General features: G+C 31.5%; 2 protein-coding genes across 5 annotated transcripts in view; one reads left to right on the forward strand and one right to left on the reverse strand.

The window, feature by feature from the left end:
* Positions 1 to 27,999, forward strand: part of LOC132904506 (beta-1,4-galactosyltransferase galt-1) — a 149,959-nt gene that overhangs the window by 54,839 nt on the left and 67,121 nt on the right. Inside the window, exon 2 of one of the 2 annotated variants that reach the window (XM_060955071.1) lies at positions 25,064 to 25,114. The exons of the other annotated variant lie outside the window; for it this stretch is intronic. The gene's annotated coding sequence lies outside the window, so the exon portion shown is untranslated. The remainder of the gene's footprint in view (positions 1 to 25,063; positions 25,115 to 27,999) is intronic. 2 annotated transcript variants of the gene reach the window in all.
* On the reverse strand, positions 1,219 to 27,874 carry LOC132904509 (uncharacterized). Of its 3 annotated transcripts, none has more exons than XR_009657610.1 (4): positions 27,616 to 27,874; positions 27,285 to 27,538; positions 26,654 to 27,186; positions 1,219 to 1,882 (listed from the first exon to the last, which is right to left on the reverse strand). XR_009657610.1 is itself a non-coding variant. In XM_060955075.1 (2 exons), the coding sequence occupies exons 1-2, from the start codon at positions 27,608 to 27,610 to the stop codon at positions 27,129 to 27,131; spliced, it is 384 nt and encodes a 127-aa protein (XP_060811058.1). In that variant the 5' UTR covers positions 27,611 to 27,874; the 3' UTR covers positions 26,178 to 27,128. The 3 variants fall into 3 exon arrangements, 1 of the variants encoding a protein (XP_060811058.1); XR_009657609.1 differs by having other exon boundaries at positions 1,220 to 1,882; positions 26,498 to 27,186; XM_060955075.1 differs by lacking the exon at positions 1,219 to 1,882 and having other exon boundaries at positions 26,178 to 27,186; positions 27,285 to 27,874.

The raw sequence follows: 27,999 nt of genomic DNA on the forward strand, positions 1-27,999 counted from the left end.
ATATATCAAGGGTCAACAGACGATCATGATCTATATTTAGCAGCTATTAATAATTCTATTTTACTGTTGGAGATAGAAAATATCAGTTATTATATCTTGTGATATGGATAAAGATTTATGCTACTGTAATTGATGTTTATTGTGCTATATGTATATGTTTTTCGTAGTATTCGTAAAACTAGCGCAAGTTCATTATGCAGCATTAATCTATGTACAATATATAATAATCAGCGTATCTCTTTTCTGTAGTATTAATCAAATAACAATATTTCTGCAAAACATTCATCAAATAATTCTGCAAAAGAAACAAAACCAAAGATGAAAGAACGTTCGCTGAATATTTAACCTATACGATTCGAGAATTTTTAAACTATCGATTACCTCACTTGAGGATACTATTCTTTCGATTTTCTAATTATCTCATGGATTGTATTTATATCTAACATAATTTTATCAAATTCTGGTTTATTGAAGTAAATTCCTTAAATCTTCATATTCACAAATATCAAGTGATATTTAAAGATAACATTTCATGTTATTATATTACACATTCTATGTTATCTTTCGTATTTTGTTGTGTAGAGGAATCAATGATACTTATATTTGTTTATTGAAACTCTATATATAATTATTACATCATTGATTTGTAATATTATAATTTTTATAATATTTAAAAGGAATAGAAATATATCGAGAAAATATAATTTCACGTTCATTCGTTCAAAATCAAATGTATGGACTAATCACAAAAAAAATGACGATAAAGGAGCGTATGTAGAATTAATGTTTGACATTTTCAATGCATAAATTCATTACAATTTATATTGTTTTCAATATATGTATACTTATCTAGAAGTAATTGTATGTTTTTGTATTTAATTATTGATTACTGAAATTAATTAAATCCAGTTTGACCGTAGTAATCGAGCGAATGGTAATTTATTTATTGAAATATTTTACAAGGGTACAATGGCTGGAAAAGGGAAAAGAGAACAATTTGAAAGTATCAAGGGTGATCGCAGCTAATTAAATTAAATAATAATTTATATACATGGAAATAAATATAATTCGTTTATCATAGATGCCATTTTGTGTTACTAATATGTTATTAAATAGATACATTCGGTTTAAATGAACATGATTATGGAATCAACATAAGTTAGGAGTAAAACTTTGACGAGTAACAAAATAGACAAATATTTTGATAAAAGTGATAAAAGAGAAATATTTGATAAAAGTGAGAAGGAGGTCAATAGACAATTGTCCTGTGTTGTTAAATATATATACAATCCTCACATATGTATATATTTTAATATAAGCACCATTTATCCAAATATGAATATTATATTCCAATCTTAATATAAAAATGTATTATCATCTTTCATTAATATTCTTATGTGCACCTATTATATTTAGATAAATATACAATATTTGTAGACTTAAATAATTTAGCATAAACCGTTTCCCCGAGCAAACTAGCATTACTTCTAAAAAGCCATATTTCATTTTCCATTTTTTATCAAATATTGCTCGCGCTAGGAAATACGAATTCAAACGCGCAGCCAGAGGCTTTTCAGACGGTCGATGCCCGATGTATCGGAATGTCGCTGAGAAAATAATTTTCCGATGTCGATGCCAGGCTTTAACGTTTTTTCCCTGGTCCCATATTTCTATAACGTTCATACGCGTCGGCTCATAAATGCGTTTTCGTAATTATGCCTTGGTTCTGGCTTGGTGAGGTCGCGCATTCAGATTTTTCGCCGCGTTTTCCTTTCTCTTCCGCCTGTGGCTGTGCAACAGAGAGAAACTCGAACGTCGGATACGACTCTAGCCACTAGATGCCTCGTGTAGAAAGGCAGCTCTATTAGCGGAGTCGACCGAGCTAAAAAAGAAAGGGAAATAAAACAGAGAGTAAATTTACCATCCCTTACGACCTTAAGCGAGCGTTTTAAATTAATATGAGCTGAAGGGAGAAGCACTTTGAATAACGAATGGCATTGTGTCACTGCTAGCTGTGTAAGTGCGTCGTTGCTTTCTCCTTTCTCGATCGATCGAAGGAGTCGCAAGCTGCTAAATGCGCACCCAGTTCGATCGTCGGAGAATTTTTTCGCCGAGCAATTTAATGTAATTCAATGATGTTCTCCGTCGGGATTTCACTTGTTTCATGATAATTTGATCAACGCGGTGATCGTTCGATTTGCCAGCACACGCGAGAGGGATACTGCTTTCTTGAGGAACTTGTTGCAAAAACGTGTTACCGTTGGATGTTAGGAGGCGCGAAGAGGCTGCGTTTTTTCATATTCACGTTTGGGTTTGTACTTTGAGATGTTTTGAGGACTGATCTTGTTTGCTTTATGCGGTCCGATACGAATTGCTCTATTTTTTTTCTATGTGATAATCTTTGCACGATAGTGGCAAGAAGAAGACTGGAATTTTCATTTATTCTACTTATTTGTTTTGGATGTAGATTTTCATTGAATAGCGTTTAAAATTCTTAGTTCGTTTGTTGTTAAAAGAAAAGGAGTAAAAAGTCTGTCTAACAAGATATTTTTCATACGATTGCAAATTTTCAATTTTGTAAATATATTTAGAAGCGGTAGCGTAGTTGAAATTATGTTATTTGTACATTTTTAAAGATGTATGCAATGTGAAATATGATGATTTGAAACTTATTTATTAAGATAAAAGTCACTATAAAATTATATAATTAATAGACTGGTTCAAAATTATTCTAGAAGAAACAAAAAGATATTATAAATTATAATAGGAAACTTTCACGTTGTTTATAAGTTATTAAATAATTTTGCATCGTCAAAAGATAGATAATAAATTAACGTACGTATATTATGTACTTAGATTAATTAATTCAATTAATTAAAATAATTAGTTTATGTTGAATTTCCTACTCGTGTTATAATTATGTTTTAATTCTCTGTTAATTATGTTGTTTCATTCTTTTCAAAACCAGCAAGATTATAAATATTTTTTAACATGCTAATTTATTATCGTGTATTATACATACATTATACATACATTATATATCCTATATAGTATGCGTAGTATTTTACTTCATAATTTTTCTTCCGAATATTTTATACAAACGCTTTCAACGATATTATTCACCATAAATCAGAACCAATTCACGTTTAAGCTAATTTCGCAAAGTCTGGGATTTCTTAGTTTTCTATTTCTGAAACTCACAGTCTTTAATTAGGAAATTAGTTCTGCAATTCAGAAGATCTAAATCTACATATTCTGAATAGAAGGCTGATTGTAGAAGCATAACATCAGCCGGCTAATTTAGCTAATTACTTGGTTAATAACCAACCATTTCGTCGTTAAATGAACTTGGCTGACAAAAGTTCATTTAATTATTATGATAATTATATTTTTTTCTTGAATTTTCGCATGAATTGTTTTAAATATCGAATACTTTTTTTTTAAAGAACAGCACTGCAGGAATTTTATATTTTCTTTGGCACACAGAAATTGATTTAAATTTTATCTGTACAAAGGTCGCCGTGTAGGATGTGCCACGTGCACTTTTAACGTTAATGTGCTTTGGATGGATATTAGTGTGAAATATGGAGATGACTGATACAAAAAATTACGCTTCATCCATTTTTGCTTTCATGAAATGAACACAATGGTTAAAGCAGTAGTTTAGGTGCACAGAGCAACTTCAATTATGAAAATATTAATTATTATCGAGCGTATCTGAACATTAATTAATAAAAGACTAGAGCATGATGTCGTTGTAAGAAAAGCTGAGACATTATTACGTGTGTTTTCATTTTAATGATTATGTTTATGACATAGTTCGAAGTAAATGATCTACTCTAGCCTGAAAACGAAGTTATTCGGTTATCTGAAAAATTCGATTATTAGAATAGACTTTCTGAAATTCTGTTCTGCTTAATATGATTAATTGATATTTGATAAAATACACAGAATAAACATATATATTGCATTTGCAACAAATAATTATGCTTCGTATAAAACATTTAAATTTAGAATATTTACCATTTGAAGGTCCCATAATAGTAAAACTAAATGCATAAGAACGAAGGAACTTATTGTATATTCGTATTGAAAAATTTCTTCACTTATCGAAGAAATATTGAACAATTGAATAAATATGTAAATATTGCTTTATCGGCCAATCCTTAACCTTTCCGAGGTCACGTTTTTACTCAAAAATAACAGAAACTGTATACTGATAGAATAATGTCACCAGCTCGTACACGCCAGAAGATTATTGAACAAAATAGTGCATATTTCGACTAGTTGTATTATTGCAAGGTGATTAAAAAAAAGAGTTTGCAATTCGTACTAAAAAAGAAGTTTGACTTATCCGACAAATATAATCCAATATACAATAAATGCACAAGATGCCAGAGTCTGTAATTTGGATATAAAAGGTATAAAATATTTGAGGAATTACCTGTGTCAAAAAGCTAACGTTGATTATTAATTAAAGTGGAAAAAGTGACCGATTTCATTGCTAACTTATGTCACTTCTTCTGAAAAATGCTTCAAAGGCATACCTCTGAGCCAGGGGAAGAGCTGAAGAATAAATTCGTCCAGTTTGCGTCTTCACGTGTAATCGTTAGGATATAAATTCTGTCCCGGGCTTGATCGATGCTCTGCGAGGAAAGATTTATATCTACTAACCAGATGATCTATGCGATAAACTTTCTCTGTGAACTACCTTCATTCATAAGCATTAGGACACTTGCTGGTCTCGCACGAACTGTGACATAATTAAATCGCAGATATTTATGCATTTATGAGAATATTAAATGCGTTGAAGGGTTTAGAATGCATTAAGATGGGAACACGTCCTTCAAGACAGAATAACTTTTTTTCAAATTTAATCAAAATCAATCACTTGATTCGTTCTGAGAAATTTCGAGGATTAGTTTACTAGATGATATGCGAGAAAAGTGTTGAAGGAATTGCAATTGGTTTTTGCAACATTTTTATCTGGGCCTGTAGTGAAAATTAAACAACACATTTTGATGATTTATGCCAATTATGTGGCTACATGTTGAGAGTTTTGTCGAAATCGTTTGAAACGGAAACAGGCGACGAAAGACATAATAATCTTTAGATTTTAGACCGGAAGTTGCGAAAACTGTAATTTTCATCCGTTTTTAACCGTTTGCAGTTCGTAACAACATTAACTGATTTCGATAAAATTTTCAGAACATAGGTACATAACTGGTACCAATTCGTTGTCCTAATTTTCATTATAGGCCCAGATAAAAATGTTGTAAAAAAGTAACATTTATCTGTTTCTTCGTGATGCCGACAAATTTCACTTTCTTCAAAATGTTTATCACATGTTTGAGCCAGTTTTTCTAACTTCTGAAAGATATCAAGTAAGTTTGGTCGTCTTAAGAAAATTATTCCGTTTCAATAAAGCACGTGTGTTCACTTTTACTTCTTACTGTGAACTGTAACGTTGAGAGATCTCTAATCTTAAAGGATGAAACAAATCTTCATCTGGAAACAAATCTTTCACGTATTCAACTTTTAAATGTATGATTTTCTTACGTACATTATGAAAGGAGAATGTTAAAAAATGGCCACTTTTGGGTCTGCTTGCGAGCGAAAAATTCACACATATAACAACGTCTCTCAAGGAACAGAAAATGTTACTGGCATTTATCCGAGATGAGATGGGAATGCTGAAAAAAATGAGTGCCAGGATGAAAAAGTGGCAGCGGTCAAACCTACACGTTACACTTAATCTTCATTTTCTTCAGATACTGATCCATCTATGAAATAATTTTTAGACATTCTGCCGGTAAATCGATTGAAAGTTTAGAATCGAACAAATTTCAAGTACCACAAGATTGTTGTTGGCTATTGTTCTCACGTAACAACAATCCGGCGATACTTCAGATCTACTCAATTTCGAACTTCAAGTGATTTATCAGCGGAATTTCCGAAGAATTAATATGTCGATACAGATGGACAATTATTCTGTAGCTGGATCAGAATTTGAACAGAACGAAGATTAAGTGTAACGTATGGATAAGGCTTACCGCTGCTACTTTTTCATCTTTACACTCGTTCTTCTCAACTTTCCCATCACATTTCGGATAAACGCTAAGAACATTCTTTGTTACTTGAGAAATGCTCTTAAATGTCTTGCAGAAATTTTTCAAGACTATCCATTTCTTGACATCTTCCTTTCAATTTCCCAATTTATGTGTTATAAAGTAATAAAAGAATAGTTTCAAAAATTTGTATTCTCGCTTTATGTCCTTTTTATTTGTAAAAACAGTTTGTTATCAGTTGACTATATGTGTATATGTAGAGCGTATGAGCAAATCGAAAATTAATTCTTGTGGAAATAGAATAAATTGTTCACCTTGTTAGTTGTATACAATTTTCACCACATTTTAGTGTACTGTAATCATATTTGAAATATAAGAGAAGGTAATAGCTACGATTAACTGTGAGATTTTCGGATTAGCACGCAAAGATTATAACGCAAATATAGAATGGCTATGCTTCATATTTAATAGCATGAATTGTAGTTTATAATAATAAATGTAGGTACGATATATTTATGCATGAAATGTACAATTTATCGTAATAATGAACTGTGAATCAAATACGTATTTATATATGGATAAACACTGTATGTATTCAAAGGTTAATTATATCCAGAAAAAAACAAGTTTACATAAACATTCGCAATAATTATGGATCGTTTAATTAAAACAATATGAACAGAATTGTTAATTTCTAATGGAACTCCATTTGGGAAACCAAAACTTCGGATATGCACGAACTAATTCATTACTTTCATTATAAAATTCAAGGCAATAAACTAAATACAAAAGATCAAATGATCATGACTGGACTTAGAATTAATTAGACCATAACGCATTGACTCCTAACGGATAAATCACCAAAAGTACACGAAGAATGTAATATCCCAATTACGATATTTATTACGCAATTGGATAATTCGAGGTGTGCAACTGATATTGATATTCGGGAAACGTTGATAAAACTAGCACACACGCAGCAACTAATTGACTGTTCGAAGAAAAATTCGTTATACTCTAAGATCTAATATGAGCGTGCTTTTATATAACACCAGAACTACCACACAGTCAAATTGACTGGCTTTACAATTTTATTTTAAAATTTCTACTTCATGTTATAGTTTTTTTCTGCAATGATGTAATTACTTTCGCAACGATAACTAAAAGAACAATATAATGAATTTCATTTTCTTTTTTATGTATTTAAACTGAAAATAATTTTGTATCAAGGCTACTTATATCAATACCAGCCAAAATGACTGGTACATATCAAAGTGTAAAAGGGTCCTGCAATCTGTTTATCGAACCCCGATTAACCAGTTTCCTCGTTTTGTACAACTTCCCACACGGTTTTCAAATTTTTACTGCGTATAATTCGGTATAATGATATCAGTTATCAGGAAATTTCCTGATCGATCGCTGGATCGCTAGATGCTAATGCTAAAAAATGCCACACCAGTCAAAATGACTGGCTCAATAATTTTACAAATGTGTCAACCCTCATTTAGGGATCATGGTCCCAGATGGATTAATAATACCGAACATGTACCACATAACATGGTATTCCTTCTGTAAGAAAGTAATAAATCAATAAATATGCAAATATTCTATTACTACGTATTTTTTAAAGACCAGTCATTTTGACTGGTTTTGGTAGAAATAGCTTCGTGTTAACTATCGGTAGGCCCAGTGTTAATAATACAATTAGCTTTTTATAATAAAAATATATAATGCAATGTAATTTTGTAATAAAATGTAAAACATTGTGACACTCGTGTAAATTATGTCACGTGTTGCTAATACCCTTAGAGGTTGATGTGACATTAATAAACAAATTAATACCTATTTAATTAAAACAATGTCTAATGAAATCAAACTTCGAAACTAATATTCAAACTTAGCTTGTCCGATCCTAAAATTGTCATGCTTCTAAGCTATGTAAATTGTTAATATCACTTTTTCGTCGTTGGGATTCGATGGAAATCGTTTGATTTTCGAAAGACGCATTGGCTAATGGGTGGAAAAGATAGACGATATACATATTCAGTAGCTAGTCGAAGGTTTGCCGTAAGCGTAAGGGAGGGATGATAAAATTCGAATAGCTTGCAAATTACAGAAGCTCGTTGCAGTCTTCTTAGCCGAAGTCGATGAAATGTATTCAAAGCTACGTTGGGCACAGTCGGTTGATAAGATATGAAAATAGGGGAAAAATGTCGACTTCTTTTCTGTTTTATCAGCTTTCCTCTCCTTTTATCGATGCCGTTACGTACCAGAAACATTTATGAATAATTCAACTTCTTTCGTATAGAGAGCTCGCTCCGGGCTTTTTACGTTAATAGATGCATACGATACGATTTCACATTCCCTCTGTTTTCCATCTTTTTTCCATTTTTATTCCTTACTATGCGTGATTCTTGGTTAAAAATAAACTTTTTAGTTTAATATACTGTAAACATTACATTGGCTCCTAAATAATTGATATTGGCAAAGTACAACTTGGATAAGAATATCCTGTCTGTATTTTTAATTTCTGTTTGATCAGAACACATCGACTATGTTACTGTTTTCGTTTTTACTACTTTTTTAATTTATCCTATTTTATCTACGTATTTTTAATCGGTCGAGAAGTTTTCTTATCGTTGACTTTAAACGCGGTTCACTTTTTAAACTACGTGTCTATCCAAAAAATCTGGATTTAAATCGTCAAACGTGATTTATAAAGAAACGAGACTTTAGGGTTTTTCAGGATCGAATTTCCTTGTCTCGTGAAAAAGGTTATATTTATTAATTATTAATATAAAGTTAATATAAATTATTAAAGCTTCGTTGGATGGTTTTGTGAGAAAGATGTGACCAGATTAAAATTTTGATTTACTTTATTATTTATCCTCGTTTCCTTTTTCTGTATATTCTTAAAAATTTCGTACGGTTCTATTTACATATATTTGATATGTCGTTAGTTTGATTATTATCCAATTTTGTTGTGTGAATTTGTGCATATGTTTACGCCTAATTTGACTTTCTAATTTCTAGTTTCAGCGTATCCCAAAAATAAACTTTATTTCTCTGTTATTATACGTCTGATACGATAACACCAAGGAAACATGCAAATATATCGATGTTATCAAGTATACTTACATGAAATGCCTTTAACCCCTTCCGTTATAACATTTAATCATACGCGCAGTAATACAGCTTGTACTCCAAATGTAACAAACAAGAGTTCCATGTATAATTTACTTAAATTTTAATTTACAAAATGAAGCAATATTATTCACAAATTCTACGTATGTATGTAGCACGTATACTTTTGTACATTTGTCGCGATACTAAAACACTCGATTTAAACTCAGCCTAATTTTAACATTGCTGAAATAAATTTAAAAAAGTAAAAGACAAATAATAATTTTTAATTACTAAATTTTTGTTTTTGAGAGTTGCTCGCAACACAAACGTCTAAACAGAGCCATATTCGTTATCAGAACGTTAGAAATCAAACAGTTATTTGCTGTTCAATTTAATATTCTTATAAATTTGAAGATGCAAACTCTCGAATATTAAGATGAAACATTACTACTATGGCAAAGTTTTATAAAGATCTGAAAAATCTAACTACCTGTCTGGGAAAGAATCGAAATCTCCCCTCTTTACAAATTTTTCATCTGTAACTTATATATTGGCTTGGCAACTAAGTGATTGCGGATTTTGTCAATACCACCTAATGATAAAATCCGCAATCACTTAGTTGTCAAACCAATGCGTATTAAACTGTTAGATCATTTCATAAATAGCGTCACTTGAAAGCTGAGTTTGAAATCACAAAAATTACTACAATCGAAGTTTTATACAATTGGTATACAGTACATAATTTAGTACACAAATTTGTATATACAGTACATAACTTCATGGAAAAAGGTAAAGAGTTAAAAAGTTAAAAATATAAGGACAAATTCATCATTAATTAATTACCAATACATAATTCGTTTTTTTTTTCTTTTTCATTTAATATACGAAAAACGATATACGACGTATTACTTATGAAGTGACTTCATATACATACATGTGCCTGTATTTACTCGTATGGAAGCCGATCAACGAGTCGTCAACGAGTCTCTGTCAATAGAGTCTTCATTCGTGTTTCACCCTCAATTCCACCTGTTTCCACATGAAGTATGCACGACACGGATGAAGCGACGGTTTGTTCTTTTGGTCTTTCAGCGCGTGCAAAAGGGGAAGACGGACAAAACGCCGTGGCAAAAAGTACGGACCAGAAGTTACACGAACCAGTCGTGCATGGCTGACCATGCAAGGATTTATTCACTGTTTCAAGTTGACGGGAAAATTCTAGTCTATTCGGTCCTTACTTACTACCGCGGGCAAATGGTCAATAATTTATCCTTTCGTGGTTTAAGCTCGCTACACTGGCAGGGATCGCGTAATTAATTTGATCAAAAATTCAAACCCTCGTCGAAACGCCTCTTTTTAGCCATTCACCTGACGATGCGGCGCTGTGACGTTCTTCTGATTAGGCTAACATAAAACTGCGCTGGAAATTGAATAACTAGCTAGTCTAACCAAGTGGCCCTTTCTAACGATATTTACTCGAGTTCTGGATTTTTGGTTACTGTTCCTTGTTACGATTTGTGGTTGGTTTTGCTAACTTTGTTGATTACGTTGTTGTGCTGTCGGGAAGGTAAACTACGTTCAACTTTTATTTAACAATTATTGTATCGTGATAACCAGATTCAATAGTTTAATATCACTCTGATTTATTAAATAATATGTATGAATTATTGAAGGGTGCAATCTTGTTTATCATATCCCTTCAGATATCTCCTTTCCAAATTTTGAACTTTTTTGGTTCTTAAAAGTATAGAATACAGAAAAAAAAACAGCAGAATTTAGATATATCGAGTACTGAAAGTAAATACTTAAACACTATCTATACTTTAATAGTATTTTTCGAAATATAGGTTTTATTTCGGGTCATATAGACCCGAAGAGAATAACAGGGTTAGAGAATATTTATTGTTTTACAGGAAATTTTTTATCTTTGTTGCTTAAAATAATTTTTCTGAAAAGTTGTAAGCATATGAATATGTCGATATATTTGGTTACTGATTATCATTTTTACTTTGATCATCGTCCTTATACCTACAAGAGACAGTACGTGAATTTGTCACACTGATTTTGGTGAAGATTTGCAGATTCGTAGGTCAGTCAAAAATGCTCGACACGTATCCTTTTTATCGGCAATCGATCACAATCAAGGGATGAGCGTAACCTTTAAAATTGGCGGAAGAAAATGTATCTGCTAGTATACTTCGAGAACTATTAGAGGCGATGGAATTGTGTCAATGGATGAATTTTGTATTTTATGACAAAAGAAATACGTGTCGAATATCGTTGACTGCGCTATGAGTTTGCAAAATTTAAGGATATTTCTCGGAAAAATAAAGTTTACTTTTTTGGGATTGTCCAGTTAATCTTTGTCTATAAATATTACATTCTGCCATAGTTATGTAGCTTTATTCTATATAAAGGTCGTAAATAGAGTTTTTAAATTTATTGTCAGAAAAATTGTAAATCGTAGAATTGAGATAAATCTTGCATGACATGTCAAATGACGTCTCAAAATAAATAAATATAATTGTTGTTTTCGTTTCTACACGTATGTGGTGACAAACAACTTATATTTCTTTTCTATCGTTTGCATTGCATCCTCTTTCCAATCAATACGTAGTTCGTTATCTTCGTTATAGTATAATAGAATCTAAAACTTTAAAAAAGACGTATAAAAATTATTTTTGTACGTTATAAACCATATGAATATAAGTATGCTATAACACGTACAAATATACGTAGAAACTGCTTCCAACATAATTCGATAATCCCTTCAAAGAGATTTATATTGGAAAACTTTAATGGTCATCGTTCGTACGTTTAGAGGTTTAAGCATGAGATGATAGATGCATTAGGTCCACAGGAGTTTCATATTAGTCATCCATTTTCATCTCTTTCTAGGAACGGTACAACAATACTGATGGAATAATAGCATTTGTAAATTGAAATAGTTGCGCCAGAATCTGAATTTCGTGGTGTCTCGTGAATATTACAGAATTTCCTGCGTATTTCGGATAGTATTACGGAAATGTTAGCCTGGAGCACATTACAGAAATCGTATCAACTGAAAGCATTCCCCAAATTAAACGGAGAACGTGTCTTTTAATATTTCATTCTTAATTGATGATATTTAAAATATTCGAGGGCAATTTTCCTATGCTCGTTTCAAATGGCATTCTGGAAGTTCATTATTACATCTTAATAGCAGTTGCAATAAAACAATGGATTTTACTAGTAATATTTTCTTTAACATAAGAAATTAGTTTGCGTGCATGTGGAAATTCCAATTTCAATCTTTTGATTAGACTTAATAACATTTCTTATTCGTTTGTTGCGAAAGCTGCAATTTTATAGAATTTTCAAATTTGATTATCGTCAATTACGTGACTATTATCACACTATGCTTCCTTCTAAAACTTCAATTTTGTCAATTTCTCGTATTTAAGAGAGATCCTCTGTAGACATATTTTATAAATAAAAATTCAATTCTTTCTATACTTTTAAGCGAAAAATTTCGTTACTGAAGTATGGACATATTCAAAAAGTTATAAGTTAAAAATTATTACGTCACAATTATAAAATATCCTTATACATTGAAAAAATATCAAAATATTTATATGAATGGCATAAGTTAAACTGGTGTATACGTATGAAATAATAACGATGAATTTTGATATTTTTCTAATAAATCTCCTTAATATCGAATATACACGTAACAGATTTCTTTTTCTTCCTTGTAATTGAAAATTGATAATGGGAAAACATTTAATATAGCTGGTATTGGTTTGTCTAATTGAAACTTTAGGAAAACAATATCTCATATGCATCGATCTAATATTCGTAAGTAATAGATATACAAATTAAATAAGGAAATTAAAACATAATATAATTTACAAATAAATACAAATAAATAAATTTATAAATAAAGATATTAAATAATTTGGTAGCGAAAGGACTTCGAATCGTTTACATTGAATTTATCGTACCGAACTGTTCCTTGAAACAAACAATTGTCAATGTAATTATTGTGAATACAATGCAATAATTAACAAATAGAGGAACGAAGGTTCAACTAGGTTGGCTGGTTTGTTTACCGATATCTTTTCGAAGTTATTAGACTTCAATTTGCAAACGTTGTCCTGTTCGTATCGGAAAACTTTTCTAGCTCCGACACAATAGCAATATATCCCTAGGAAAGAACGTGCAGGACCACTATTTTTCTCCAATTTAAAGTTTTCTGTCTTTAAGGCACTGGCTACGAAAATTAAGTGTACAAAAGTTTCCTCCGGACGGATAAACCGAACTTGTTAAACGGTATTGTGCTGGGAACTCCCCAATATCGTGCAACTTGGGTGATTTCTCCTCGCATTCTTTCCACGTGGCCGCGTTTTTCGCATTGCTCTGATGAAAACACGTGTCGTCAACGCTATTTGGCTCTGCAATATACGAAAGAATTACAAAATATGTCGTAGGGCGCGGTAAACGACCGTTATCGCAGCAAATATGCGCGTGAAATTCTTCCAACAAAAGAATCTCACGCGTGATAAAAGAAAGTGTTTAAGTGCAGTATTTAGTAGGCTAAAAATCATAGCGGTGTAAGTCAAGACATCTTAATGTTTATGAGAAATTCATGACATACAGGGTGTCTGTAAAAGTTAGTGATGAACTTCAAAAGATCTGGTACTATAGTACTCATCAAAACGAACAGAAAAGTGTTAACTAGTTAAACGTGTTTGATGAATATACGCATTGAAGAAAAATTATTTTCTGTGCGTTTGACACGTATATTGGTATAAAAAATTACCATTTACTATAAAAAGTCCAAATTCTAGTCAGGAGAAATAAAAGTTTCATTTAGTGGTATATTTACTTTATATTGTTCTTATCGTCTCTTTTATTTATTTTTTATTGCTTTATGAAGAAAAATTAGATTATTTTCATCGGTATATTGGTTATTTCCCGTATAATGTATTTCTTTTTCCAAACTCAGTTGATTATTTTCTCGTTATATCGGGTATTCCCGAATTGTATATTGTATATTGTATAATGTAATAGAAATACTATAAGAAAATATTGCTCTATCTTATAGACGTTGTGTACTTGAACTTATACGTATTATGTAAAAAGAAAAGAACAGGAAAGTCGATTAAATTTTTTAATGGAATGTGTTGAACAAATTTTTGAGGAATATGCAATTCAACAAACAGAAACTTGAAAATTAGTCGACCAATTACGAGCTCAGTTGCAAAACCTATACGTTTCATCGGAAAACATTTCCCTAATTTTATACCAGCTGTATCATCAAAAATAAATTCATTTCGAAGATTTGCCGTCTGTTCAAGGAATGGAATTCGTAAGGAGCCACGATTTGTGAAGTGCCACTTTGTGCGGTATCCTGTTTCGAAAAATACCACATTGAAAAGGTCAACTGAATTTCTTATATCGTTTCTTAATTGTTTTTTGTTTATGAATTTTATTATTTCGTTGCAATTTTGAAATTTCGTGTAATAATATTTTTATCGACAATGAATCGGTAATTCTTTCGAATAAAAATGTAAGCCAATAACCGTTTTGCTTTAATCTTGTTGTGAAATTTGTAATAGCAGCATTTGCCCTGCTTTTGACGTGTATACTCGTCATCGCTTGATTTCATTTACTTCCTAAACTAAACTAATTTCTAAAACTAAGTTTTCCAGTTAATGTTCAGTGTATAAAAGTAGCGTATAGTAAAGCAGTTGCTTCGTTAAATGAGTTTATACAACGAATCGAAAATTGTTGCAAAAAGGTAAGAGAAATAAAGGGGACCTTTCAACATGTGCGTGCTTTTATGAGAAAACGAGCCGATCTGTGTTGAAACGAACGAGGACATATCGAACATGTGTTGCAAAGGTAATGTCCTAGTAACAAAAACATCTCGTAACTTCGAAACTAGTGGTTTTCCAACCCACATTTATTAAGATCTTTTTGCTTGTTTTGATGACAGCTAAAGTTTGGCACCAACTTTTATAAATACGCTGTATAATCTTCTTCCACGTTCTAGTTAAATGTCAAATGGAATTTAATATCTATCATCAGATATATGACCTATCCCTCTTTGTCATACTGCTGTAAATCGCAATATATTTAAGTAAATATTAAAAATCGATAGTTCTCGTGTTAATTATACGATATTATATTCCTTTTGGATCTCGTAATGATCTTAATAAACTTTGTCACGTAGGAGACACAAGAAATCACGAAATCGACACATCACCGGTGATCTTCTCGCGTCGCAGTTCGAACGTTTCACAAATAAGGTAAAGAATTGAACTTTAGATATAGTAGTAAAATTTATTGTACGAATCCAACAGAGTGACGGTTCAGAGTGTTACAACAGAGAAAGTGGAGAGCTTTTATATATTATGGGTTTGGCTCCTATGAAGGGAGTATCGCCGGGAGTGTCGCCGGGGCTCAGGTCAGAGATGGCTATGCTGTTACTATTTTCTGACACTGGGACACTCTCTACGTTGTTTCGATAGCCTGCGGGGTGTTCGTTAGATCCCCTTGGTTTTTCTATCGCTAATTTATGGCTCTGTAACACCTTCATCATCAGATACGCCATTATTTAATTAATTAATCAATCTACTTCTAGATGGTCCTTTGAAATGCCTTGTTATATGACTTTGAATACAAATGTACTACCTACCAGATAGATCGATTGCAATATAATTGTAACGTAGACTACGTTATATGAATGTTGCAAATTTTGTGGAATAACGTTATAATTTGCAGTCAGCCTACAGATAACAAACAACATAATTGTTACAAATAACACATTACAACAAATAACAATCGGTGCCAATATCGCAATGGAGGCATAATGTTCGGTTAATTGTACTAATTATATCGAATCGTTATTGGCGGATTTTGTTTTATAGAAGAAAATGAACTGAAATCAATTGTGCGTGTGTGTGCTTACTTATAATATTCTAGTAGAAAATATCCTATTCGAATAACGAAACGTTCAGCTAAGAGAAGATAACAGAAGGTTCCGGTGGCACGTGATCTAATAAAGGAGAGCTTGTTGTAATTTAATATCTTTTATGATATTGTTGACGTTGAAAGGGTGGAATGTATAGACACGAGCCTAGATTTCATTATGGTTAGAGTAATGTTATATAGATTGAGGTATAAAGATTTCTTATGACCTCTTGAAGTATCGATTGACGTTTACTAAGGCCATAAGTCATCTCGAAAAATGATCTCTTATAGAATTTCATGATACTGACACGAGAATAAGAATACTCCTGTTTCTCTCTTCCCCAAATAATCTCGCATTTCTCTTTCCATTTTCAATATACCGTACACGACCTGAACAACATAATTTTAAAGAAATAGATCTTAAATTAAAATTTATCTCATTTACTAAATCCTATGACGATCGGTAGCGATATTTTTCTACATCATGCGTAACTTATATATTTCTGCATTTTTTAATTTTTTATAGATGTATAAAAAGCCACGTTCTAGAAAAATTAGTTGGAACAACGATTAAGAAAAAGAAAAACACAACCAAGAAAAGAAAAAATTTATTTGTATTCTTAATGAGATTCTTACTATAAACTCTTTTATCTCTCCGTAGTCCACAGTTCTAAGTTAAATAATTATCGTAAAGCTTTTAATTGAAAGCTTCGGTAAATTTCTAATGATTGCTAAATTTCTGATGATGATCCTAATATCTGTAATTTGTCTATAAAAATTACGCTTTATTTCCCAGCTGCGATTTTTGGCTAAAACTTTCAATCGCGAATGATAGACATCATCTCAAGCCGAGTATTTAAAATTAAGTTTTCCAAAAATTAATTAACTTCAGATTCCTTCAGACTCATAAACGACGCTAGTTACGTAATATGCAATGGTCTGGCGAAATCAAGATCAAAATCGCCAACATCGTAGCAGATGTAAACTAGTGTTATGCACAGCGCTGTCCAACGCTGATCTAACATTCTGCGTAGCGTCGTACGAGTTTCAGCTGTAACACAGTTAGCTGAAATGGTAAGGCCGGTTGCATACAAACAACGTGATGCACTTGTGATCTGGCAATGGTGAAATGCATACATATAAGCGCGCGATTCCTCTACTAGAAATATAAACTTGCTGAATCGCAGAATGTCAGCGGCTGCGTCGCATCGACCTCTGTATCCTCCGTATCGAAGTCTAATTTGCGTTAATTTGTGCTGAATCACGTGCATTTGATGAATTTCACTGGGTCGAAGGAAACGTACACGACTCTGCGCACTCGCTTCGAATACCGCACCGATTTTCCTATCTTACGCATTGTTTCTGTTTCTGCGTACGCGTAATCTTCTGAATTCATTAGCGAAACATTGTATATGCTGATTTCTCTTCTTCTCTTCGCGTGGGTAGAAATGGAATTCAGAGACGGGATATTAACTTTATTCGTTGAATGATTGTGTTCGATACTGGAAAGTTCAGTGGGAATATTTAGATTCTCTGAAAGATTGACAAAAATTGTCAATTTTACGAAACAATGTAGCAATTCGAAAATTGTTGACTCGAAAGGGAAATGAGTGTCTTCTTGCGTTTGTTTTTTTTTAATAATAGCAGATTGATCGATTCTTTAGTTTTTGATTACATACGCAATTGAATTGAATTATTGAATACAAGCTTTTCAGGGAAAGCGAGAAACTGTTTAGAAGCTTGCAAAAACTTATTTACTAAACACAAAAAGTTCTAGGAAAGTAATTCATTCTTCGTCAAACCTTTTTTCATTGCAAAGGAACGATTCTGGTCAAAAAGCGTACAGCACGATACGAATAAGTCAGCGGAATTGAATTGTTGATAACCAGTTTATCGATTACGCTAGTTGCTCACAATTAAATTAGCGTGCAAGGCTCACGAACAGAGCACCATCGAAGTTGACTGAATGAGAAAACAGGAACAGAATCAGGAATTACAATTTCGAAAAGAAAATAAATCCGTGCGATTCGATACGTGAACACAACACGCATTCGGGTTCACAACTGCGAACACGAAGTAACTTTTTCCATGTTTTCGTCCAGTCTCACTCAGTTTCACATATCCCTATCTTGTTTTTCATTGTATGGCGTTTCACTAGGCTTTCAATTTTCCAATATTTTCCAGTGTTTTTAATCTTGTTTCTTTTTTTGCTTCTAAAAAAAGGAAAGTTTAGAGTTCGAAGGAGACTTTAAGAGATTTAGCTCTGCTGTTTTTCCATTCCTCCTTGTGTTCCCTCTTCTCTTCAAATTTTGAAATACAATAAGACTTTCTATGATACGGAAGGTACATGCTGCGCTATACGAATTTCGTGATGCATGGGATCCAAGACATAGTCGGTATTAAATAAAAAGTTTATTTTAATATAACAGGAAATAACGTATCATCTATTTTATTTTTAAATAATAGAAACTCACGATTTTCTTTTTTATAAGCATAGAATTAATTGAAGCCCGTAAAATTAAGATTTTCCCACTGAAATATTTATATTATAAATATCTAGAAATAAGTTCCGTCCATATTATTTCTGGTATGCTATTACATTTTGTTCGTGGGCTGAATTTTTTTCACTTTCTGTAGTTGTATGTTCCTTATTCGCAGATGTTTCATTTGGTATTATTTTCACTATTGAATATTATTTGGTATTCTCTTTCATACGAGGATGGTAGAATTTTTTGATATTAACACGGCGTTGTATGGAATTCTACTGTTCTTTATTCATAACAGGTATAGAATGTAAAAAGAATGGTAAGATTTAAATACACAGGCTCGCGAAAGTATTCGAATAGTATTAGAATGTATTAGAAAATATTAGAATAGATAGCTGTCACGAATACATTGTGTGCGTTATATTAAAGATTTTCAAATTTCATCAGATCTGTTATAAGATTCGATCATCGTGATTATATGAGTGAAGTTTAAAATCAACTTGAACTTTGTGATATATGTGTATGGAAATCGCGAGATATTTAATACAAGTTTATATTTCGCAGAGAACACAACAGTACTTAAACAGTCAATTATCCGTTACATAAATAAGCCTTAGTATTCAGTGGGACCATTATTAACTTTTTACTAGATATCTATTTGTAATAAATATCTTGTAACTTCTATAAACATTTTTACATCGGTTTCAAATTTTATCAATAAAATATGATACAATATTATACGAATGTATCATAATGACAGTCGTGTCTTATTGCAGTGCTAATGAAAATTCGAAGTGTTTTATATAATACACACAATATGGACGTAAAAGTTTTCTATGGTAAGTGTGCAAATAAAATATATCGTGAGCCAGTATATATCGAACACTAAAGCTAAATATTAGGCTGTCCCAAAAGTTTCATTCGTTTCATAAAGAAATAATATATGATGGTATAATCATACTTGGTATTATACAATCTTTTGTTCGAAACTGTTCTTCTCCAAACCTCTATTTGTCTCTATGTACCTCAAATTTCGTATTGCCATCGTTGCTCTTCTCGAAATTTCAAAGTGTTTCCAATAACACCCATAACATATTCACCACACATTGCTACAAGTGTTCAGATATTAGATCGTCCCAAAAGTTTCTTTCGTTTTATAAGGAAATAATAGATGCACAACAGATTCATTGTTGCAATAGAACGAAATGGATCATACGTAATTTAATAAAATAATATAAAACAAAAAATGTTACGCATCTATTATTTCCTTATAAAAGCAATTTTGATTTAATAAATTTGATTTTGAAAAAAACAATTTTAGGACAACCTAATAATTAAAAATTGTGTGCATTATAATAATACCTATTCAGATATAATATTTTTATTTTTGCTCGTACATACCCGAAAAGAATAACACGATTAACGTGACCTTTCCCGCTTTTTCTCCATTTCCATTCTGAAATAGAAAGTCATTCGTGGGGATGAAAGAAAAGCATTTAACTCGCGAGTAAAGTTTGGACAGTTCTGACTGATACGACTTTGTTCTTACCCAGGTGTCATTGTTATAGCGGCCAGAAAGAGATCAACGGAGCTAACATGATTTTTCTATTTTTCTACTTCTACCTTTATTCTTGGAACAAAACGACATAGATAAGAGGTTTATGTTGGTCATGAACGCACAGCGTGGCATCCGATGAAGTGAGATAGATTGTTAATTTCTCGAATTTAAATTACGGTACAGATACTACTGATGTCAACGATTAGCGTAAACGATGAGTTCGTTTTCTAACTAACTTTTTTCTTATAAGAGGTATGTGTTGAACGCTATTAAGAAAATATATATTAAACGTTAAATAATTTAAATATTCCATACGTTTGTGAATAGAATTATGACACAATAAAGTTAATTAACTTACACAGATGTACGTAGATATACTTGGAACTATTTTACAAACATAAGTTCGGTTTTACGACGAAAAGCAATTTGTGTTAAAGATTATTCGAAGTATAAATATTCAATAAAACAAATAAGTTATGTTTGTATGGTATTGCATTGGATAAAGTTTTAATGATCCAAATTGTTGATATGTTATAGTACTACGTGATTTCGATATTGTATTCATTTGTATTGTTATTAAGTTAGAAAAATTTAGCAAATATTCAGCTGGACAAATTGTAAAGTACAAATTAAATAATAATAAAAAAATTTGTATTGTTCACGTAAGTAACAACACTGATAAATGGAAAAATTGATTTTCGAAAATAATGAATAAAATATTCCAGTTGAATATTCCTTTCTTCCAATTTAAATTAAATCTTGTACTCACAATCAGCTATCAACTTTTATATTTATATTTAACAATTTACATTTTACTTATTTTTATTTTTATTTACGTGTTATACTTGACAATATCTTATGTTACAAAAATATCAAAATATAATTCTAAATTTTTGAAGCCCGTACGTTTGTATCGATCTCCGTTTTAAAAACATCTATATACGCAGAAAGTAAAAAATGTTGCAGTTTTAAAATTTATACGCTCGTTTATACGCTCGTACGTAAAATTTATACTCGGATAACCATATGGAATATATAGGTTGTTGTTAGGTAAATTATAAACAGGAGCTTTACGAAAGAATTACATAGAGCAAGAGCTTTAGTTAATACTAATTAATTAAATTAACAAAAAAGATTAATAGAACTTTAATTAATAATTGTTTATTGATATAAAGTGTATGAACAAACAAATAAAAGCGTATAATTTGAGTACTTGAATATTTGATTTTATGAATGTTATAAATGTATACACTTTTCAAGAATATGCATCTGGAGCAATTTTTTCATGTTTTAACAAGAACATGGAAAGATCGTTAAAGGAAGTGTAGAAATATAAAGAGAAAATACGAAGCCTTAAATATAGAACATGAGGGTTAAAACAAGTAATACTACTTAAGGGTTAAAGGCTATCAATAGATTCGTTGAATATGAATTATCAATAGGAGTTTTCATTAAATATAATTTAAGAGAACAGTGCTAACGGTGTTATTTTTTAAAAACATACGTAGAACAAAAAAGATTCGTATGTGAAATTTTCGTATAAACAATAGTATACAACCACTGAAATCGTTTTATTCTTCCTTTAACTCATCCAATAAAAATGTAAATTTTCAAACTGCTGATGTTCATGCTTACATAGGAAATTTAAAGTTGCATAAATATACAAAATGTACACGAACTAAAAAATATACAAAATAAAAAACAAAAGTAACATAGGTCAAAAAATATAACGATAAAAATACCAATAAAAATATACAAATGTACTCGCTGCAATATTTAGTGGATGAAATAGGTCTCTGTTTATATACTGTCTCCTTAGTTGTATTGATAAAAACATGAATTTATATAAACATGCCCAATCTAATAATTATACTTTGTGTCGTCGCACGAATACCAAAAAGACAGGCGGTAAAGGAAAACTCGGTCAACGGTATAATAATCGTGCAAGTGCTTCCAAGCTTGAACGTGAATCGCAATCCGATTTTCCCTTGCGCGGCCGATTCGCGGAAACGTGAATCGATGCACGCAGCGTGAAGTTTTAATGCTCGAAATATCGCAGCTGTTGATGTCGCGCATTGTACCCGCCGATGAATTATAAAAATCTCCATAAAACATGAAATAGTTAATGCCATTACGTGAAACGCTTTACCGAAGGAATTTATTCGCGTTTCCCTCGTTTTTCTTTTTTTTTTTATTTCTGCATCGTGCTTGTTACCGCGTTTTTCATTTTCGTTCTACGCGACCGCGTTATTATGGTTTGCACTTTATACACGCAGCCCGCGCTAGTACAAATCGTGTTTCTGTTCCATAAGAATAACCGATTTTAATAATACGTGCTTTTGAAAATGCATGCAATTACTAGATATATATCGCGCCAGTGTGTGTAATCGAGGCTAGAGCTGCAGTTTGAAAATCCCCGTTAATTGCGAATAATTGCTACGCATTGTTTACGACGAAACATTATGTCGGATATTGAAAACCGAATGGAGGCAGAGAGAAGGGAAATTTGTGAAAATTCTGCGTCATTCTATGAAAGGTTGTTTCATGCAGGTTTTGAATCAAGATTTGTTATTAGACCACGGTTCGGTTCAAGTGTTCAGAGTATTCATTCGAGTTGCTAGAGTAGTGTTGAAGAATATGTAGAATGTATACGATATTTTACAATGTACAAGATGTTCGATGTATTTGTCGTAATATCTATAAGGATAACGAATTTGTCTCTAGCTTCCATTTCTTTAATTTTATTCGTAGCTCGAGCTTTGTACTTCGTATTTAACTTTAGTTTTAGCCATAAAAATCTGAATTTTCATAAATCTTCACAGCCTAGATATGTGATTTTGACCTGAAATAGCATTATAACGACATAATTTATGGAACATTTTCCTTACATAACGAAAAGTATCTTTCTACAAGCTAATATATCTCTTCGTATGTACTTTGTAAACAAACTGGATCGCTTACATTCGCGTTCAATTTTTATTACTGCTATGAGTTTTGAAGAAAAATTCGAAAAATTTTCATACTCTAAAACATTTCTATTGTACAAAGCCAGCTATTGACTTAATTCTTCTGAAAGTAAATTAAAATAAAATAATATTTGGAAATATCTAAAAGATGGTATATTACATATACTAATGTTATTCTCTAAAGTATAAAAGAAGGTTGAAAAATGCGTATAAAGTTTAAACAAAACCTTTTAAAAAGTAGTTTGAAAATTAATTATATAGAATGGAAAGAAAGCTTTCCCTGGTTGTATGTAATCCATTAATCAATAATTGGTTGGGTAAAATCCATTTAAAAAGGCAAACGTTTGTGTGTCATTTCCTGTAAGGAAATGGAGGAAATCTCTCCATTTTATCCCTTCAAGAGAAGGATTAAGTAGGAGTAGATTACCTTAGAATTAAGATAATGTTATAGTAAGTATTAAATAAAAAATACCAATGAAATTTTCTCTCTTTTTTTTCTGACATAATGAATTCAGGAATATGTGTAATTATATTCTATGAAAATATAAAAATATTAGCAAAATGTATTTCACGTTGACCGTTGTATCTTATTCGAAACATAGCTTATAGAAGCATAATTTAAACAAACGAGGGAGATATTTTTATGTGAGAAATAAATTGTAAAGCAACAAGATGAAATTCCTCTGTACAAAGTATCTCTTTCCTTACAGAAAGTTAGTTTTTGAAATCTCTTGAGCACACATTCGATTGAAGTATTCAAATGACTTTCGAATCGAACACTACTACCCTACTGTTCGATAGAATATATATATATATATATGTATGTTATGTATCGTGTTTGTTGAAGTAACTTTTGCATATTCATACGTGATTCCAATACCAGTGATCCAGTAACTTTATCAGCATATATTTTAGAAATTACTCAAAGCGTTTTTTTTTTCTATAACAAAGATGAAAGAACATTCTAAAATTTGTATCAATGGAAAGTTCAACGATCATAATTTTTAATGCCTTATTTAGTTATTAATTTCGAAAATCATAAGAGAATATAGAAGCGTGAATTTTGATTAATGTTTAAAACTTGCTATATTTTTATGTATTTGTTACATATAACTATAGTGAATATAAAAAATAGTTGCATATTTATGTGTTGTAATTAATTATTTTCATGGTTAGTTATTTGTATAAACGTATATCTTTGACAAATACTAAGTTTTATACAATGTAATATGTATATATAAATAATTAATAATTTTATTAATTTTTAATAATATGTATACTACTGGTCAAAAGTTGGAAAACAATACGTGCTCCATCGAAGTCAAAATTTAAGAAATACGTCTTTTTAAGTTTCTCGTACTCTAGAAAACTTACTATTTAACCATCGTTAATATCCCTAAATAAACAAATAAATGAATAAAGAGAAAATAACTATTTATTATGGTAGATAATAATAATTTATGAATTAACAACAAAACTAACAGAAGGCGCGATATAAATAAAACTGGCAATGAGAAATTGTTGCAAATTTTGATTCGCAGTATCCTTAGATACCAAAACACGTGCAAATCATTTTCATGGCTGTTGTATTTAAAGAGGATGCTACATTTATCTTCCATTTCGTATCTTAAATTAAATATGTCACTCGAACCAACCGATCTCCTTTATTTGTCTGTAAATGCGCAAAAGCACGGCCGACAGAGCAAAAAAGAAAGAAATAAAAAAATAAGGAGGAAAGAAAACGTATTTTACAACAAGAAGCGATATTTTCCAGGTGTTAATGCGAGGGCGAAGATAAATAATTTCGAAGAATTCACGTATTAACAGAAGCGTGTTGTTTCTCATAGCAGAGAACTAGAAGAATTAATTATTACTAGACATTTTCTTTTTATTTGCTTTCAGAACGAACTACCGTCCCCATGCTTGGCAGTGCCTTTCCTGGGACCACTTTAGGTGAGTCGGGCGTTGCAGTAATGGAAATTTCTCTATTAAAATTTCAGGCAATAAGATTGTTTGCATTCCATCTTCCGCGCTTTTCCATCCCTGGTGTGATTCAAAGCACTCCACTCGCGTTTATTATCGACCGATACAGAGTACTCTTGCATTTTAAAGAGAAATCGATAGCCCGGGAGGGGTGGAGACTGTAAAGAGCTCGATAGCGGAGCGAAAATTCTTTTTCATTCTTCATAGAATGTAGGGAAGTCCAAGTTTCGTATCGAGTTAACAAACGTAATCTATGTCGGCCAGTGTAGCATTAGTTCGCTGATATATCAATAGAAAACGTGTCTATTTTACGTGAATCATAAATAATTGCACAGATTCTTCAGAATTTTACCATACATATAGTTAGTCACGAAAGTCTACACGTACATCTGTCGAATTTTCTGTATCTGACTAGAAACAAGAAACGTACTTTGTCAGAAAATTATTTATCACCTGCCTATCAATACAATTATTATTGATATATTTCTAAGAGGAATTGAACTTGTAAAAATCTTGGGACAGAATTACATCTGAAATTGCAAGCTTAATTTCTCGAACACCAAGGAGATACACTCACGCAGTACTTAGATCATGCTTATGTAAGTACACGTGACGTTATGTAAGTATTCTAATTATATTAATTATAATGAAATATATTGTTATATATATTAATATTTTGTCATTTATAATTAACATTACATATTATTGTAATATTAAGCCTACTCTTCTTATCATCTCATGTATATGTTAACAGGTGTATGTAATTTCTGTATTTTATATTTTTTTACTTCTCTGTTATTTTTGTCATAACGTCTTCACAAAATTCGCAAAGTTAACGTTTTCATTATAATACTTTATATCGATATACATATATAGTACGTAGACTTTTGCATCGTAATGTAACGACTGTAAATAGAACCAGAAGGACATGTACTATCTTTTGCGTTTGTTTTCCTTCTTCGAAACAGATATTTCTAAGCCAATGTTCGAATATCCAAACGTATGAAAGTATGGAGGAAATGTTTGAGATAAAAGCTCGAAGACATCTGAAATAAGAATATAAAAAGTTCTCGTGTCAATTCAACCCGAATAGCAATTTATTTTACATCCGTATGAAAATCTTTCTCCGAACAGAAGCGGAAGACAGTTCTTACTTTTTTGCCACGTCTGTACCTACTCTTTGTTCGTAAGAGAGATATCTCTAAGTTGACACAGGAATATTCAGAGCAACGGATAGAAGTACGCTTGCGAATGTTTGAAAGAAGGGAAGTTCACTCTGAGAATAGTTATCGCCTTCCCTCTCTGGAACGTTTGTGCCAGACAGCGGATGATTCGATAAAAGAAACTTCTTACCTTGTGTTATACTTTTCAGTGGTAGACAGATCTAGCGTAGATAAGAGGAAAACGTACGAGACTCGTGACTTTCCGGAATTTAATTCCAACTTCCTTGAAGATCGACGATTTGATCTAAATCCCAGACTGAACTTCCCCCACACTGTATGCACATACATAAGTAGGTGTATTTGTTCGGTAGTTGGTATCAGAAGTTCTTCTCATTGGCTCTTGCTTGGCTTAGATACATATGTATACCAGGGAAAATCAGAACTTTGTTAAATAAAAATTTTGTTTATTAATTCGTTTCACCTGTGAGGTGATAAATATCCCATATATATTTACTGTTGCTCACTAAAGTATTTAAACACGCCTGTAGAAACTTTTAATGAAGAGATCACGTGTGTTATATGAAATATTTCGAAATTTTATTATCACTGTAACGAGACTCCACCATCATGATTACACTCATAAAATTTGAAACAAATTTGAATATGTACATTGAAATTACAAAATGTTTGATACGAATATATGCTTCGCATACGTCGTAAAATAAATGAAATATTTAATATTCTATTTAATAACACTCAGTATTCAATGAGCTGATCTTTAACACTAATTATAAGTTTAAAGTGACTATTCGTGTTACATACTAAGTTTTTATTAAATATATGCAGAGCGCGACAGAACATGCGGGAGCCATTTTACGCCTGAAAACAATGAAGAAAGTTGCTAGAAACCTGTTCGATCTATCTTCGTTTGTGAGATACAATGAATTTTACGTTTTGATCTTGTGTTATGCAATTACCTTAAAAGAAGATACTCAATGTTACCAATTCGCATTTCAAGGCAAGCTTGTAAACGTCTTATCATTGCGGTTAAACTGTGAATGATTCCTGGTGTTTCCCAAGTTTGTTGAAAAACTTGTCCCATTCTGAATATATCATCATTTTTAATAGATATTCCGTACTCAATAGACTCCACGTTTATATAAAATTCTTTCATTGTTTTCATTGGTGTGCAATCAGTTCCTTGAGTGGGTGCCACATGTTCTGTTACATCCTGTATTTGCAATAAATATTTTGTAACTTTCACATATATTCTCAGGTTAGTTTCAAATTTTATCGTAATCATGATACCTGCGTCTTCTCACGATGCTAATGAAATTTCAAAATATTGCTTATAACACACACAATTATGTACGTAAAAGTTTTCAAGATATTTCCACGAGCCACGTAGTACATAGGTTAGTGAATAAGTAAGTTACTGCTTTCCTCTAAAAAACTTATGAATAGGTACAAAAAAAAGTGTTTCTTATCGTTAACGTAATGATATGTATGGCCTAGAAACATCATTGACTTAGGAACACTTCATATCGCAATATCAGTATTTGCACGTTTCTAGCTTCGCTTTAAAGCGTTGCCTTAAATAACATTTCGCAAGGCTAGTAAAACTTTACCAACGTTGCTAACCGCTGTCCCAAAACACACACCAAAGACCAATATGAAAAGCATCGCGTGACC

The sequence above is a fragment of the Bombus pascuorum genome, chromosome 2, assembly GCF_905332965.1.
Source record: "Bombus pascuorum chromosome 2, iyBomPasc1.1, whole genome shotgun sequence".
Lineage (NCBI taxonomy): Eukaryota > Metazoa > Arthropoda > Insecta > Hymenoptera > Apidae > Bombus > Bombus pascuorum.